Source organism: Maylandia zebra, linkage group LG1, assembly GCF_041146795.1.
Source record: "Maylandia zebra isolate NMK-2024a linkage group LG1, Mzebra_GT3a, whole genome shotgun sequence".
Lineage (NCBI taxonomy): Eukaryota > Metazoa > Chordata > Actinopteri > Cichliformes > Cichlidae > Maylandia > Maylandia zebra.
This window is the reverse complement of record NC_135167.1, coordinates 6,533,710-6,552,394: the sequence shown is the minus strand read 5'-3', so window position 1 is coordinate 6,552,394 and position 18,685 is coordinate 6,533,710. Positions and strand designations below refer to the sequence as shown.

General features: G+C 38.3%; 1 protein-coding gene across 2 annotated transcripts in view; it reads right to left on the bottom strand.

Annotated features, from left to right (window-relative positions):
* mctp2b (multiple C2 domains, transmembrane 2b) overlaps positions 1-15,037 on the bottom strand; it is a 43,150-nt gene extending 28,113 nt beyond the window's left edge. For both annotated transcript variants that reach the window (XM_024804761.2, XM_024804763.2), the window contains exons 1-2: positions 14,880-15,037; positions 4,785-5,346 (exon numbers count right to left, since the gene is read on the bottom strand). In XM_024804761.2, the coding sequence (XP_024660529.2) occupies positions 4,785-5,297 (513 nt within the window). In that variant the 5' untranslated portion in view covers positions 5,298-5,346; positions 14,880-15,037. The remainder of the gene's footprint in view (positions 1-4,784; positions 5,347-14,879) is intronic.
* Positions 15,038-18,685: the final 3,648 nt, after the last annotated feature.

Genomic DNA, 18,685 nt, shown 5'->3' with positions numbered 1-18,685 from the left:
CACCCTCTGATGGACAAACTATGCAACAGCCACTCTCATAATGTAGTTGAAGGGTGTTTCTTCCATTTCAATTAATTCCATCTTGAATTAATCAGTTAATAATCAGTTCTTATATTTTCCTCACACAACAGACCACCAAATGGCTAATATCAGCAGATAATATCTGCCTGCTGAGAAAATGGTCAGGTTCTAAAGATCAGCATCCTGTGCTGCAAACTACAAAGCGTAAAGATTCGAAATCAAAATCCCACTGGCGGAAACTACAAATATCACCTCAGTCAATCAGATAAATATAAAGAGCATCTATAAAAAACAAAAAACAAAACAAAACACTGATATGTTACTACAACACCAACAGGAAGATGAAACATTTTACTGGGTGATGATTTTTTAGGTCATTTCCTGTTACTTACTTAAAAGTTTCACAACATGTTGATGGTAACGCATTATTCAAAGATTACCATACCAAACTGCAACTTCTTTTTATCAACCCCCCCCCACACACACACGTTTAGGCATGTTTGTGAGAACAGAAAATTAGCATGCCTCTATATTTGTGAGGACCAACAGTCACTTATGGGGACAAAATGCCCGTCCATACGAGTCTGAAGGGATTTCTGAGGCTCAAAACGTGGTTTTAAATGTCAGGGTTACGATTAGGTTATGGTTTTGTTTAGGATAAGGGGTGTGTGTGTGTGTGTGTGTGTGTGTGTGTGTGTGTGTGTGTGTGTGTGTAAAACTGTCAGCCAACATGTTATACACCTGTCCTGCTGCCCTCTCTAACCACACTTGTCTAAACCACTGATAGTGAAACCAGGAAGAAAGTATAGCTTAGTGGAAAGAAGTCAAAATGAACATGATTCACAATTAATTTTTACTTTATTTGTTGCTTAAACCATTGAATAAAAAGGTATTTAGTAGCCTATGAACTTCTACAAGAGTAATTCATTTAGCCTGTGTAGCAAACAAGCCTGTCAAAGCTGTAAAAAGAGGCTATGACTTCCTAGTTGTCTGGGTCGTCCTCTGCATGTCAACAAGAACTACAGCATTAATCTGCTTGCACATTCATTGGTGTCCACTTTGCATGACAAAGAAAATAAAGCCAAGGCTACGCCCAATGTTATTGTTCAAATGAAAATTAAACATTCGGAATTTCAAGTCAGCTTGCATTTGTGCGTCATGTCATGTAAAGCATGCAATCTACACAAAACCTGTTGAAAGTCATTCTAACCATGATCTGACAAACAAAGCCTGCCCTTGATTACGAGAAGAATGCAAAGCCTGACATGTTCATAATTTCCCCCAGGGATCAATAAAGTATTCTGATTCTGATTCTGATGATTTGCTCTAAAGGGTTATCTTCAATACATACAATGTTATTTACTAGGGCTGCACGATTTTTTGGCTTAGAATTGAGATCACGATTCTCTCACGATTTTCTTTTCCAGTATAAATATTTATTGCACTTATTAACTGCACATCAACTTCGTAACAGTTGAGACTGAACATAAAAACAATAAACAAACATAAAAACAACAAATGTCTCACGTTTTGTTGTTGCCGCAAAATGTTGTACTGCTTGAAATTCCGTCTCCACCATTGCTCGACACTGCGTGTATAGAGCAGGTAGTGCAACAATAGAAAAATAGTTGCGGGACGGCATTGTGTAGCGTTTGTCTAGGGTGTTGATCATTTTCCTAAATCCCTCGTTTTGCACAGTGTTGATGGGAGCCATATCTTTGGTCAGGTGATAAGTAATAGCCTCCGTAATTTCTTTGTGCCTGCGGGAGTTCGACGGGTATAGGGAAGCGCTGTATAAGGTTCCTGTTATTAATGTTTGGGTGGTTGACCGGGACGGATTTTCTCCTGTCACTTTCTCGTCATCCCTGACGTGCTCTCCGTTGTTTTTTACCTGCTAATGTTAGCATCACACGGCACAGCTTCTGTATCACGTGGTATAAGGCTCCGCCCTTGTCATTTGTTGAGCAGGAAGAGTGAGCGCTTGTTTTCATGCAGATTACGTCCCGGATCAAAATGAGGTACAATCGTCGTCTCTCTTTTTCTTTTTTTTTTTTTTAAATCGTTGTCATTTGGAAATGAGATCGCACATAAGTATGAATCGAGATCGCGATTTTCTAACGATTAATCGTGCAGCCCTATTATTTACACATCACTGTTATGCTAGAAATGCGAGTAGCAGCTGTACTTGAGAGACGTAGATCAAAAATCCACCTCCGGGTCATTTTAACAGAGAATGGAATGAGGAAGGAGATGAGGTTTACAACTGATTCTATCTGACACCAGGTGCCAGATGTATAAGTGACATTTTTAATTGGCAATAAAAACAGCCAATAGTCTCCTTCTGTAGTGTTTATCCTGATTATAATTACACATCTGAGATAAAACACAAAATAAAGCCACAGTAATATATATGAACTAATATCAATCCAGATCCTTAAAATCATTCACTTCAGTTGGTGGTATTATGACAAAGTGGAAGTGCCTGGGAACGACAGCATTTCAGCCACAAACTGGTACAGTACATAAAATCTCAGAGCCAGATCAGCAAATGTTGAGGAACACAGTGTGCCAACTTTCTGCAGAGTCCATCGCTACAGACCTCCAAACCTCATGTGGCCTTCAGATTAGCTCAAGAACACTGCACAGAGAGCTTTATGGAATACGTTTCCATGGCCAAGCAGCTGCATCCACACCTTACATCAAGAAATGCAATGCAAAGCACTGGATGCTGTGGAGCAAAGACTCAGTGCAGAAGTGTTCTGTAGCGTGACAAATTACATGTTTGTCCCGTGTTTGGCGGTTGCCAGTACAACAGTACTTGACTGCAATGTGCCAGGTGTAAAGGTTGGTGGAGGGGGTATCCAGTCTTTAGGTCTGACGTCATTAGCTGCGTTTGGGCCCAAACTATGCTGCAGGTCCCCAAGTCAAATGATCACTGCGGCATCACTGAGAGTTGAATAACTGTCTAAATTCTTTCATCTGTAATAAAATGATCAGTGTTGCTGCTCTACCAGGTGTGAAAATTAAGTTTAACATCCAGGCATCCATGAAAACAGAATTTATGAAATTTAACAGAGTTAGAAGTTAGCTCGCTAGTTTCCATCTAATATAATATAGCATGTTCTGACTGAGGGATCTCTGAAATAAATTAAGACGTACAGCTCTGTTACTACTTCTGACATAAATTAAGCCAGGAAAGTAAACAGCAGTGAGGTTTTATAGGGTTACTGAAGTTTGGCTAGCTGGTATATAATGTGATTACTAGTAACACAGCTAGTTTTGCTATGTTAGCAAAATATAAACAGTGAAGCAGGAGGATGAACGCTAACATTTTTCCACTTGATAAAAGTTAACGTGAGGGTTCCCGATGGTTAGGAACAAATGCAATCGCATGGCAGGATGCAAACGGACCAAACTACAGTCAGGAGAACAACTGAGATAATCCATCCACAATATGAGGTTAGTCATTAATATACTGCCTGGGCTGTAGTTACAGCGTAAGGTTTTAAAAACTGAGCTTTAAAATGATTAGCGGTAATAAAACCCAGAGGCCAACAGTTATCACTGACTGTTTTTAGGGGATTGTTGAGATTTAATAGAACAAGATGCAAAGCATTAAAACATGTTAAAAACACAACAGCCTTCTTAAACGCAGAGTAGTTTGGGCCCGGAAGCAGGATTCATCACATCATCACAAGACCGGATTATGGTGTATGTTTGTTTTGAGTAGTTAGGTGATTCTCACAAGAAGGCAACAGCAAGGAGAACTTCAGGGTTTCCAATGCTTTCATATATATTTCAGGATGTCAGTTTGAGGTCTTGTTGGTAGAGTTAAGACCACATCTGAGGAGGCACAAAAGTCATTGCGAGGAGACCACTGAACCAGAGTTTAGCTGGGATAAAATTGTGTATTCGGTACTGGTGTGCCAGTTTTGCCCTGTGAAACTACACGGTTGGTGTAAATGAGTCAAAGTTCAAAAAATATTTTAAAATGAACACAAAATATTCGCTTAAATTTTACGCAGTGTGTAAAGGCCTCAGTCTGAGAAAGATTTATAACTTGAACAAATGTAACTTCTATCAATTAGGGCAAATCTCTTTTAATATGAAATCATTGGAGCAATAAACAGGAATGTGTAGCAAGATGGATAGTTCATACCATAAAATACACTTATTTACACTTGTCCCAAAAAGCAAGCAAACAAAAACGTTTAATGTGGAAGACAATTTATAAAATAATTGGTTAAATCTAATCGATCTTGTCTCTTAACTTCAAGAAAGAAAGAAAAAACAAAACAACAAACAATAGTTTTAAATGTGACTCTGTTTGGCACTCACAGCCTACATCCTTGTCTTTTTAACAAAGACGTGAATCCACCAGAAGCAGTGTTTGCACAGTTCTACTGTAGACTATTGATTTAGGATGGACCTCGATTTGCAACCATATCCAGCTCTTCCAAGTTAAACTTTGCAAGTCAAGTGTAAATACACCTGATACCTCAACCCCGCCAATGTACAACATGTTTTTTTTACTGTGTGTTGCAGGGGGGAAAAAAATGCTGACTTGTCAGTTAATTTTGGTGTCAAAGTATTAGATATAACAGGAACTACAAAGTCAAAATATGAGTGAATATTTAAAATAAAAATGCAAGTCGTCAGTGCTAGTGTCCCAGAAGGTTCAATCCTTATGTGAAACATTATATGAATATTCCGTATGTGGAGATGCCCAATCTGCTAGGTTATTTCAAAAGTATTTTCTTTACCTGCGAGCTGTCCAGGGAATCATCCACAGCTGCACTGTCTGGAGTGTAAACAGTCATCATCTCTGGTAGTGCAAGTTCCTCGGGCTCCATGCCTCGTCCAGGTTGGTGTGTCTCCCGGGAAGATGTCTCTTCTCCACAAAGACTGTTAAATGATTCCTGGGAAGAAGAACGGTTTGTGCAGTTTGTAGGCACGCTCAGTCTGTTTTCACTCCTCCCTATTCTTCCACTACCTGCTCTAAGGTTTACACTCCTCCCACCTCCTACAGGACCCGTAGGAGGCCTGTCAAGCGGTGTGGAAGGATCGCTATAACTGGGACTATTGTACTGCTGAAAAGGCACTCTGGAGGAGACGTGGGGGTAATCCTGCTTCACGTTCCTTACGTCAGGAACGGAGGAGCTCATCCGATTGTGGTCAAGCTGGACAGCCAACTTGTTTAAGGGATCCTTGCCCCGCTTGAAATGTGGCAGCATCTTCTGCCGGAGATGCTGCATCATGCCTGGCTTCTTCTCCATGATGGATGCAAGGTTTAGTCTGTGTCTAAGATTTGGACATCACTGGCACCTATTGTGAAAAAACGAGAATGAGAGGAGTCAGTCATTGAAGCATATCTGTAGCTAAGCTCAAACTGCATTTAGTACATTTCATCAACTACAGGAACAAATAATCACAAGGATTAAAACACATTAAAGAACAAAATGCACAGTGAATTACTGTAATCATTTCTATAAAGATTTGGTGGCGATCTTTAATGTCAAATATTCAAATATACAGCTTTAAGCTTACAGCATCTTGTCTTTAAAATAAAGACAAGATGATAGTTTATTAAATTTTAATGACATTTGCAGATTGTTTCGGTGAAGTTTAATAAACTCCTTGCTATCTAAAATATAACAGGACACCGGAGTATATTCTCGAGCATCTCACACTTCTGATAATCAGCTGTCTGCTTGACGTTTATTCAGCTGTGTAAAAACTAGAACTTTAATCTCAGCCAAACCGATTTACTCAGGAACAAATAAAATACTACAAAAAAAAGCCAAACAATAACATTGTTAAGTTATCTAAGTGACTTATATATATTTAACCTGAGTAGCGAAAGACAGCGGTGGGTTTGAAAACAATTTGCGGGGAGTCCGGTGTTCTCACGGGTTCTAGTGAGCCTGGCCCCCGGCTAGCTATCGAGCTAGTGACTAACAGACCTCTTCGAAAACGTCGGAGCGCTTTTGAAAATATGTGGTGTCTTGATAAACTGAGCAGATATTTGAGGTTTACACAGCTACATTCTCGCCTGAAAATATGTTAAACGTTTATTTTGTGACCCAGAAAGAATAATAAGAGTAATATTAAAACTAACTAGCTGCCGCCATTGTTGACAACTGAGCTGAGCTGCGCTATGAATTCTGGGACAAAGCTCCTTCTTCTTCGGGGTTTAACGGCAGCTGGCATCCTTGTACATGCAGTGCTGCCATCTTCTGTTTCAGTCTGTTATTACACTCTTAAATCCTACTACTTATTCCTGCGTCTTTTGTGATCTTACAAAGCTTCAAACGACGCGTCGACGATTTTGATAGTCGACGTAATCGTGACTAGTCGACTAATCGTGGCAGCCCTAATACACACATTATCTATCAGAGGCCTTTAGTGCCATAAAATATGCTTATAATGGTGACCCAGAAATTAAACAACCTGCAGCAATTATATAACAGAAGAGGAAGCTGGAACAACTGCAATTAATAATGCAAACTCACGTGTGCACTCCAATATAATGTTGACAAAGAGGGGCTTTTTAACACAGAAATTTAGTCTACTCAAATGCTGTGAGTTACAAATAATGTTAATATGTTTTCTTTTGTTCATGGGTGCAGAGACAAGGCACTGCATCTAACAAAAACACATGCAAATAGACACAATACACTGTAGTAACAATACCTTTATAACTTGTGTTCATTTTGCTTACTTCTTTCTTTAATTACTTCATTCATGCATTTATCTGTTCATCGTTTCATTTATTGTGTTGATTTAATTTCCATACTCTCTTGGCTCCCCATTCTAACAATACATTATGAGCAGGTGCACAGAAACAAAGTTGGGCACAGGCACACACACACACACTTACTTGTTTGCCTCATCTTTGTCTACATGTCATATTCCATGTGACTTAACGACTTATTTTTTCAGATATCTGTGTCTGTTATTTCATTTAAGGGAAATTATAACATTATATTATAATAATGCATTAGGGAAAAAAGAAAGAAGAAAAAAAAAAAAGAAGAAATCATCAAATCATGCAAAGTCAGTTTTGCCAGTAAAATGATTGTTATGAGCTCACTTCCACTGACCAGGTCTCTCTGCTATCAGGAAGAAATCTCTTGGGAAATTAAAAGGTCAAAGGACAATACCTTAACAATACACAAGTCTTTGAACAGAAAGCAGGCATACTTTTTGTGGTGTGCATTTACCGGTAAATTTAGAATTTTGCCACTCCTTTTTTCAGTCTCATGAAAACAATCTAGTCATTAGATTCACTGCAGAAAAAAAAAGTAGAAAAAACAGTTTACAGATGTAGGTTAATATTGCACGTCAAGATTTTTTAAATGCTTCTCGGAATAAAAGGAAGTAGACAAAAATAATTTCAACTATAAATAAAGCCCCATCTATCATAGTCACACCTCTAACTGAAGACGACAACTATTCTCACCCGGAAGGAGACTATTCTGACAGCTTTACATTACAGCTCGGCTGTATATCTTTTGGAGGGCCGACTTCAGCTACTACATAGTTTTTTTAATAGCTTGTTCCTGTATGAATGAGTGTGTGTGTGTGTCTCATCTGTCATTCATTTACAGGTTAGCCACTGCAAACTTACAGCTTTTTTGAAGAAACAAAGACAGGGAAGACAAAGCACAGAATGCATACTGTGATGTGTCATTCATGCTTAAGCTCTAAATGATCAATTAAATATATAAAAAAAAAAGAAACATTACCAGCCCTTTGCTTCTGACAAAACCTGATAATCCTCTTAGCAGCTTCTCACTTTGTATTGTCATCAACTGCGGCCAACGACCTGTCATGCTATCAGCAGGTAAAGGGAAGTGTAGGGTGAGAGGCGGAGATGGCAGACGTCATATTATTATGGAGGATGTAATCTCAGGCATCGACAGCAAAGCAAAACATATTCATGGAACATGAATAGAAGATGTTAAATATCATAAGAGGTTATCATTTCCACAAGAATGTTTCCTACTGGTTAGCTGAAGTTGTTTCTCCAGGTATTAGACTACAACAACTCATTTTTATTGTTTGTCACCTGCCTGGCTATGAGAAAATTGAACCAGAAAAGCATGAGTCCTTGATGGCAGCTTGACAGCAGCTGGGACGTATATCTCCCACAGGTAGTAAGCAGAGCGTGATCATAATGGAGGTATGTTTTTGTAGGCCAAAAATATGCATTATGTTTTTGACTTTTACTTTCACCTCTCCCCTTTTCAAACCACACACAAGAGGAAGAAAGCCAACAGACTATTTAAGGAAATGCTCTATAGTTTGTGTAGGGATTCCAAACTTGCTGCTCTTATCAATATACACTAGATCTAACAAAGAACCAAAATATTATGTTTAGAGTTGAAACAGTTGTTCGCACTTACATTCCATATCGCAATCACTCAACACCATAACATCATGTTATCAAAAAGCTTAGCTTCAGATTATTTATGATCATCTAATCTCTAGAATTAAGTCATGCAACTGAAACACTGAGACTGGAACTGCCCAGTCAGTGACTCTTATCCAATTTGTTCTAGACATGTGTGAAATCTGGTTTCTTCCTCCAACTTCAGAAATAACATATTGTGTTTGTGATACGTTCAATAGTTCTACTCCTTGCATTTATAAAAATCAACACAGTATGTTAAAAGGTCTCATGCCATCTTACTTTCCTCTAGCAAATTTGCATGTGTGCGTCTCAATTGTCGGTCAAAAGTCTGCCAGAGGCATCCCCTTGCCTTATGTTCAGCAACACGTATATCACTGAGTGTGCATCTGTTTACTCAATACCAGTGGGCGTATGTTCTCCTCAACTTAGATTATCAGTTTTATTTCCTTCAGTGCAGGAAATAATTATGGGATCCCCTGCTGAATTTAGTTTATGTTCACTTGCAAAGAATTAAACATGCACGACCGTGGGTGACCATGGCTCAGGGGATTGGGAAGCTCATCTGTAACCGGAAGGTTGCCAGTTCGATCCCCCTGTTCTTTCTGTTCTGGTCGTTGTGTCCTTGGGCAAGACAAGGCCAACAGAGGGCCTTGTCAGAGGGGCCGATGGCGCGATATGGCAGCCTCGCTTCTGTCAGTCTACCCCAGGGCAGCTGTGGCTACAACTGTAACTGCCTCCACCAGTGTGTGAATGTGAGAGTGAATGAATAGTGGAATTGTAAAGCGCTTTGGGTGCCTAGAAAAGCGCTATATAAATGCAATCCATTATTATTATTATTACTCGTTTTTATGGTAGTTTAAAATTTAGAAAGAGAGATAATCAACTAAAAATACTTCTCCCAAAAAAAACACATTACATAAAAGTTGATTTGCATGTCACTGATAATGACTAAGTATTAGATCCCCAAACAAAACATGGCTTAGTACTTAGTGGAAAAGCCCTTGTTGGCAAGCACAGCGGTAAGACTGCTCTCGATGCTGGTCACCAGGTTTCCACCCATCTCAGGAAAGATATAACCACTCCTCTTTACAAAAACTCTCAATCTTTAAGGTTTCTTGTCTGCCACTTAGCAACTCTCTCCACAGATTTCCACAGCTACTAGGCCACTGCAGTGACCTTAATTTTCTTCTTTAGCCTCTCCTTTATTGCCATGGTATGTTTTGGGTCATCGTCAAGCTGGAAGACCCACAATAGAGCTTCAGTATTCTGGCTGAATCCAATATTTTACAGTACATGACCCAGTCCATTTGCCCCTCAATGCAGTTAAAGTTGTCATGTAGCCTTAGTAGAAAATTAGGCCGAAAGCATAACATTCTTTGGGTCTTTGATCTTGCCCATTGTGCTGGATAAGTTGGAATGGAAGAAATTGATTCTGTAGACACATAACTAAATGCTATCAGGAGTATTTGGAACTACAGTAACTGACTGATTAATTGTAATCTGTGTCTCACGTGGGCACACACTAGCAAGCACCTGAAGGGACCATATAATGTAAGATTATACCCTACTTTATATTGCACAATGGGAAATCCAAAGTTCAAACAAAGCAGTAAATGAGAAGTGTTTGAAATACATAAAACTGTATTTATCTAATGATAGTCACAGCAAGTTTCATGACGTTGAAGCAAGGTGGTTTTTCATTTGATTAATTTATACACCTAAAGGCGCTGTCACTGTTGACTGTAGTTTGAAGTCTTTGCTTTAGCTACAGATAAACTTAGCTGTGAGCGACAGAAACGCACTGTGAACTAACTCAGTCATTTCAATCTTTTAAGAAGAAAATACACAATATGTCAGTTCGTGTTTACAGCTCGTTTCCACTGCCCTCAGGGACCAAAGTTGGGATTATCAGGTCTGATTATCGCCCAAATTTTTGGCCACAGAATGGCACGTAGCAGGAAACAGTCCATTTCAGACACGGCATTACTAGTAGAAATACTCCATTTGGTGAGTGTGCTGCCTGTACAGAATATGAGGAAGGTAGATCACATTATGGCCACTCACTGTGGTAACTTTCCAGTAAATTCACATCATATGGACTTTTCAATCCACTTTTTCAATTCAATTGACATTTTGAATTCACTACATGTATGAAGATTTTTTTAAAATCATAACTTTAAATACTAAATATTCCAGATGGTCCTCTTTCAAAAAACAGGAACCTGGAATGATATATGTCGCATTACTGCTTTATTGGTCATCACAGACCAACCGATTAACGTGCATGACTGCCAACAGGGCTGATAGCCTGCATCACTTTCACGTCACTGCATTTTATTGGCAGGATGTTTCACTACAAAGCCTAAGTTAGAATATCAGCTAATTTCAGGATCAAACTTCATCTCGAGCAAAATTATTAATGGAATCAAAGGAGATTTCAAGAGCGTGATGGGCTTAAAAGAGTAATGGGAGAAAAAGACCATGTGTGCAGAACATTGCAATGTAGGGCATTGATCATGTGATTTGACTCGAAAATGGTGTTAGTGTAACTTAGGGCATGAATTAAGTATAGTTTCAAAAACACAACAACTGCAATGATTTACACAAACCCACTTTTTTCCAAATACACAACAGAATACAACATGTCAAATTTTTAAACAGTAAAAATGCAGGAAGAGAAGAAAAATAAATTATACTTGAGTTTGGCAGCTAACAATCTCCAGAAAGTTTGGAGTTCCCTCTGTAAACATCTTTTTTGTTATACTTGTCCCAACTTTTTTTGAGGTTATATATTGTTGCCATTAAATTCAAAATCACCTTAGTTTGAATAAAAACAGTATATTTTCTCAGGTTTTTCTCAGGTGTAATAAATTTCAGTGTCCCATCTTTTTGGAATTGGGGCTGTAAAGAAGCCCCCAAAAAGCTATAATCATGCTCAACAGAGCAGGATACGACATAGCTTTCAACTGACAGTCCAGCCACTGTTACCACTGGAAAACAGCAAATCATTAGAAATTTTTAAAAAAAAAGATGAGGCCCACTTCTTCATTTGGCAAGAATAGACTCTGATGAAAGGCAAGATGCTTCATCAGAATAGGGGGGATTTTTGTACTATGAAAAGTTTCTCAGAAGACTATTGAAGAATTTTTCTTACATTTCACAGCCACCCTGCAGGATCCAGAAGGCTGGTTGGTTGTATGGGCTAAAATACATGTATGTATAACTAAAGTAAGGCTAACCGCATGATGCAAAAAACTAAGGCTTGGTCCTGAATCAATATGCCCTTCCTAAATAAATAAATATATAAATAAATAAAAAGATATTGGATAATGTACTGTACTTTACAGTTCCTAATTTGTGCAGTATAAAGTTCCAACAAAGTAATAAATGAGAAGTGGCTGAAATACATAAACCATTATTTACCTCATGACAGTCATGGTAAGTATCATGACCTTTGAAGTAAGGTGGTTTTGTTATTTGATTCATTTATACAGTATGGGCACTGTCACCGTTGACTGTAGTTTGAAGACCTGATGTCTCATTGATAATTAGCTGCAGATCAGCTCAGCTGTGAGCTCTAAAAACCAACTTGGGAGGAGGGGGGGGGGTTCCTGTTTCCCCACCATCAGAAACATACTGGTCAAGTCTGCAGTCATTGTGCCCTTGATTAATGCTCTGGCAAATCACTAATCCTTCTTTACACATTAGATGGAGCTTACAAAAAGGAGATTTATTTATTTATTAAAAAAATAAATCTAATCAGAGGATTGGAAAGTAATTGGAGGACACACCTGCATGCATTTAAAAAAAAAAAAAAAAAAAAGTCTAGCAAGCACTTTAAGGCACCATATAGTTATACTGCACAAATAAGGAACTCCAAAGTTCAAGCAAAGTAGTACATGTGAAGTGGCTGAAATACATAAACCATTATTTACCTTATGATAGTCACAGTGAGGTGTCATTTCTTTAATTTCACTAGTTTTTTATGCTTAAACATGCAAATTCAGTAGTTATTGCATATTCATCTGCATGAATTTCCAACAGACAAAGTATAGCAAATTAAACGCCTAAATGCACATTTTGAACATTTTCTTTTCACTATCCTAAAATGTTACGGAGCAAGTACATGGGAAAAAAAATCCACTCTTTCTGCCTGCCATGTCTCACCAAGTTAAAGCTTGTATTGCCTATCCTTGTACAACACATCATTAGAGCCAGAACAGTCAGGGTCCACATGAAGGCTTTTGCACAAAGCCAGCTCAGTTCAAGGACATGCTGAGGCCAACTGTCCATCATACAGATAAACATGTCCCAAAACCTTCCTCACCAGCCTCCTTTTAAGTCACTTTTTTGACTATATTAGATAGCGAGACATTCAGCAAGATTGCTTAAAAAACTGTTCTAGATCGCAATAAACAGGAAATAAACAGGCAATGGTTTAAGGTCGCATTGTTAAACAAACCTGAAAGTGGGTACATGTACGTAAAAGCACTTTTACTGTCCATGAAAAAACCCTTTGCAATAAGACTAATGCCAAGGTGTGTATGAAAATCATCCTTTGATACTAGTACGTACTAGAAAGGCATCCTGTCTGATTGGCATGATTTCTTATACAAAAGGGATCACTCAGTGTTAGTACAAAAGCTAAAGCAAGCTCACACATGCATCAGTGGTTGCAAGAAAAGCATGCACAACTGCACACAGTGCATTCTGTCTCCCATTTCAAAATGAGGACGCCGCTGTTTGAAGGAAAAAAAAAAACAGATTTTATGAAAAGCCCGACAGTACACAAATAACTGATGATGTTGTTTTATAATGATCCCGGGTTAATCCGTTGTTAAACATTAAAGTACTCTGGCTGAATGGGTCTTCTAAATATTAGAGATGTAGAGATCTGACCAGGCAATGATTTACTGAAGCAGATAAACAACAAAGGCTTCTGTCAATTTTGAAATGTTCTGCATACAAGTTCTTATCCTGAAAGCAAGCTCCTTAGAAATTACAGGAAATTGTGCTCTCATTTTTAAAATATTTATCATGTACAGACCTCTGACAAAATAAAGGAAATAATCTGTTACGCTGTAGGGGTAATTTTTTGGCAAGGTTTTGATCCACCTCTCCCATAAGAGCTGAAGCCTAAACACAAACCAAATTTCTGACTAATTAACATTATCCTGAGGAAATAATTCAATTCCCCCACTCCACGACACAACTCAATGAATGGTTTGGAGAGTATGACATGAGGAAATCAGATCGTCAGATCTCAATCCATTTTAGCACCTGTGGGAGATTTTGTACTAAAATGACAGTGAAGACACTGTATTGACAGTGTTAATCACAAATACTAGATATACTTTAGAAGAAAGTTGCTCAGTCTTTAAAGCAGAGATCCAGAGACTTGGAACACGAAACCTGCACTAAACATCTTCCTGCAGAATGTGGTGCCCCTTAGCAAGACACTTTCAGTTTCCCTTAATTTACCACCCCCATTCCCTCTGTGTGTATACGTTCTAAAGTACTGATGCAAGTTACAAAAGGTCACATCCATCAATGCTCTTTGAAGCCTCTAATGCTTTTTTCTTCCCTTCAGCTGATGTGTTGTGTTGAGTAACTGCATCACGGACGTCTCTTGCTGAACAGGACAAGCCATTTCCTGAAACGAGTCTATTTCACAGTTTGTGGTTCCTATGCTTTAATATGAGGCAAGACAGTGACTGCAGAAAATACAGACAAAACGACAAAAAAAAACATTTACAGATTCAGTAGACTACATTTCAGACATATAATAGTCAACATAAAAGCTGAAAGCTTAAGTATTGTTACTATGTATACTAACCATAAAGATGTATGTCGGTCTACAGCAGTTAAGCCGGTATGAACCTAGTAAGTTTTCGAAATTCAATCAGCGTTGGTAAAATGTCAACAACAGTATTCTTCATATAGTGCATTTTATATGCAAGCCTTTACCATGTAGCTCCATGCAAGACACTATGTAACCATCCGTGTCACCCTGACAACATGAGGCTTGTCCAGCAGCGTCTTGCAGGAGCACTGGGAGGTGACCATGATTCATTAAAAGTACCACTGAAACCATTTCTTCCTTGATATCAATGCCGAACTGATGAAAATGTTATCTCTCTATTAAAAATCATTTAAAATGAAATGTAACAACATGTTTCAATTCGTGAGAAAGAACAAACATTTAATTGTCAGATGCTTGAAAGGAGTTCTCTGTTACCCTTCTTTAAAGACTCATAAACTAAAGATTCCCACGTGGCAAACTGACAGCTCGAAGGTGACTTCTCATCTGACCACCAGGAGTAATGTTGCCGGACAGGAAGAAGGCTCACCTGACTAGCCGCACCTCGAAGACCCCAGCAGGTAACTTTCTGCTTCTCGCCAGGAAAAGAGAATAAAAGGAAAAACAGAAAGTCATATTTACCTGTTTTTCCCCGCCCGCTGCTGGAAACCTCCAAGGTATTTATCCTTATTCAACTCATTTCAGTGTAGCTGGAATTACAAAACAGCAACAGTTGTGCACATCGATTGCAATTTCTGGCTCTGACACACTTCCTCCTCCTCCTCTCCCTTTTAGCATCAAATATCAGCTATGACACAACAAAGCGGCTTATGGGCTCTTCAAAATAAAAGCTCTTCCGAGGACCGCGTGCACTGTCCATCTGCACATTAAAGGAGAATGAAATACATAACCTGAAAAAAATACATGGGTATTTTGAAACATATTTTTACAGAGGTTATCTGCATTTCTGTAAGTTTTAAAGTATTTGTCTTCAGCAGTGAAACATATTGAATGTCATTTTACATTCGTTTTGTTCGTGTCACACACCCCGAAATCACTCAAATAAAATGTGGTTATGGCTGTGGTTAAGTGTGTCAAAACATTTGTTGAAATGCCTTCAGATAACAGCAAAATGTATGTGCAGATATGCTCAGATGAAGATGCATTCATCTTACCGATACAGTAGGCTATAGCCACCATTAAAATTAAAATAATAATTTTTTTTTGGCTATAGGCTCATTGGCTAGGCAGCTTTTTGTGGATCTTAAACTAATCCTTCCCTCAAACATCTGTTTGCTCTCATAATTCTCATTAACCTTGGCACATTTAATCCGTCCCTCGTCCACCCCCGAGTAACTGACGTCGTTGCCCATTGTGGATTTCTCTGAGCTAAAAAGAAAAAAAGCTGCACACTTCTCATATGACTACTCTGTTCATTTACTCGTTTCATATTAACTGAATCGTTTTACCTTTTTAAAATCACAGTCATAACAGTCTCACTTTCAACTGCTATTTAATTGGCATAATGTAGTTATTCAACAAAGACGAAATATTAACATTAAGTGGGGGCGATCGTGGCTCAAGAGTTGGCAGTTCGTCTTGTGATCGAAGGTTGCCGGTTCGAGCCCCGGCTCGGACAGTTTCGGTCGTTGTGTTCTTGGGCAAGAACTACTGGTGATGGCCAGAGAGGCCGATGGCGCGATATGGCAGTCTGCTCCAGGGCAGCTGTGGCTACAACTGTAGCTTGCCTCCACCAGTGTGTTAGAGCGAATGAATAGTGGAATTGTATAAGCGCTTTGAGGGTTTCGAAAAGCGCTATATAAATGTAATCCATTATTATTAAGTACTTTACTGCTAATGTTTATGATTTTGCTATGTCTCTTGCTGCCAGCCCTAAATGCTTTTGAGCAGTTTCTTTTTTCTGTATTTTCTGTTTTCACGTCGCTGCTGCATTCCCATCAGCATCACAGCTTCTTTCACAATTGTAATTTACAATTCATTGGCCACGTGAAGCCAGGTACCAGACACATATCGGGGTGGCTGTAGCTCAGGTGGTAGAGCATGTCATCTACTGATCGGAAGGTTGGTGGTTCGACTGGCTTCCCCTAGTCTGTATGCCAAATATCCTTGGGCAAGATACTAACCAAATTGCTCTCCGATGCATCCATCGCAGTATGAATGTGTGTGAATGTTAGCTATGATGCACTAAGAAAAATGTGCTTGTGCGAATGGGTATGCATGGGTGAATGCACAAGTTGTGTAAAGCGCTTTGAGTGCTCAGATGAGTAGAAAAGCGCTATATAAGAACCAGTCCATGTAGCTATTTTATTACTGGTGTCAAAGAAACATAGAAATAGTAACTTGTGTCAAGCCAGCCTCCAATTCGAGACTTGCAGTCAAGCCAGCCTCCAGTTTGTTTTACGTTCCCTGTGCATTCAAAGTATTACGGGAATGGATGTGGAAACCGGATTTCAAAATAAAAGCCAACTTCGAGTGAATTAACAGATATGTTAAGAACATAATAACATATAATTTAGGCTTTTTTTTTTTTTTACAAACTCTAATGTTAGATCTATATGACACAGCCTTGTACCCTAATTGTGCCCTGTCACTATCAAGGCCATCTTATTTTGGATTTCAAAGTAAAAGCCCTGTGAATCTTCATTTTTGAACTACTCTTTCAATGACTTAATAATGCTCTTAAAAGCAAAAGTCGTATTTCCAAATACTATTTGAACTTTATATCAACACTTTCCAACCACAGTCTTTTTACAGTGATACCATATCAATATCAAGTCAGTCTGATTTTGCCTTTCATAGTAATGGCCCTTTGAAATTGTCCATAATTGACTTAATCTTCTAACGATTCAAAATGCTCTAAAATGAAAAATTCTTGTTTCCACAGGGTAATTCCACGTTAGATCAACAGTATACAGCCCCACAGTGATACCATATCAATATCAAGTCATTCTGATTATGCCTTCCAAAATAAAAGCCTTTTTAAATTGTCCATAATTGACCTAACTTTCAGTGATTTCAAAATGTTTTAAAATGGAAATTTCCTGTTTCCACAGGGTAATTCCACTCCAGATCAACAGTATACAACCTCACGATGTTACCATATCAATATCAAAACATTCTGATATTGCTTTAAAAAATAAAAGCATTTTCAAACTGCCCATATCTGAGTTGCTCCTGGAACAATTTCAAAATGCTCTAAAATGGCACATTCCTGTTTCCACAGGGTAATTCCACTTTAGATCAACAGTATACAGCCCCACAGTGATACCATATCAATATCAAGTCATTCTGATTTTGCTCTCAAAAATAAAAGCCTTTTCAAATTGTCCATAATTGACCTAACTTTCAGTGATTTCAAAATGCTCTAAAAAGGAAAATTCCTGTTTCCACAGGGTAATTCCACTCCAGATCAACAGTATACAACCTCACGATGTTACCATATCAATATCAAAACATTCTGATATTGCTTTAAAAAATAAAAGCATTTTCAAACTGCCCATATCTGAGTTGCTCCTGGAACAATTTCAAAATGCTCTAAAATGGCACATTCCTGTTTCCACAGGGTAATTCCACTTTAGATCAACAGTATACAGCCCCACAGTGATACCATATCAATATCAAGTCATTCTGATTTTGCTCTCAAAAATAAAAGCCTTTTCAAATTGTCCATAATTGACCTAACTTTCAGTGATTTCAAAATGCTCTAAAAAGGAAAATTCCTGTTTCCACAGGGTAATTCCACCTTAGATCAACAGTATACAGCCCCACAGTGATACCATATCAATATCAAGTCATTCTGATTATGCCTTCCAAAATAAAAGCCTTTTTAAATTGTCCATAATTGACCTAACTTTCAGTGATTTCAAAATGCTCTAAAATGGAAATTTCCTGTTTCCACAGGGTAATTCCACTTTAGATCAACAGTATACAGCCCCACAGTGATACCATATCAATGTCAAGTCATTCTGATTTTGCCTTCCAAAGTAAAAGCCTTTTCAAATTGTCCACAATTGACCTAACTTTCAGTGATTTCAAAATGCTCTAAAATGGAAATTTCCTGTTTCCACAGGGTAATTCCACCTTAGATCAACAGTATACAGCCCCACAGTGATACCATATCAATATCAAGTCATTCTGATTATGCCTTCCAAAATAAATGCCCTTTCAAATTGAGCATATACGGCCTACTTTTTTGACGATTTCAAAATGTTCTTAAAAAGAATTTTGCTGTTTCCACAGGATAATTTCACTTTAGGTCAACAGTATACAACCTCACGATGTTACCATATCAATATCAAGTCATTCTGATTATGCCTTCCAAAATAAATGCCCTTTCAAATTGAGCATATACGGCCTACTTTTTTGACGATTTCAAAATGTTCTTAAAAAGAATTTTGCTGTTTCCACAGGATAATTTCACTTTAGGT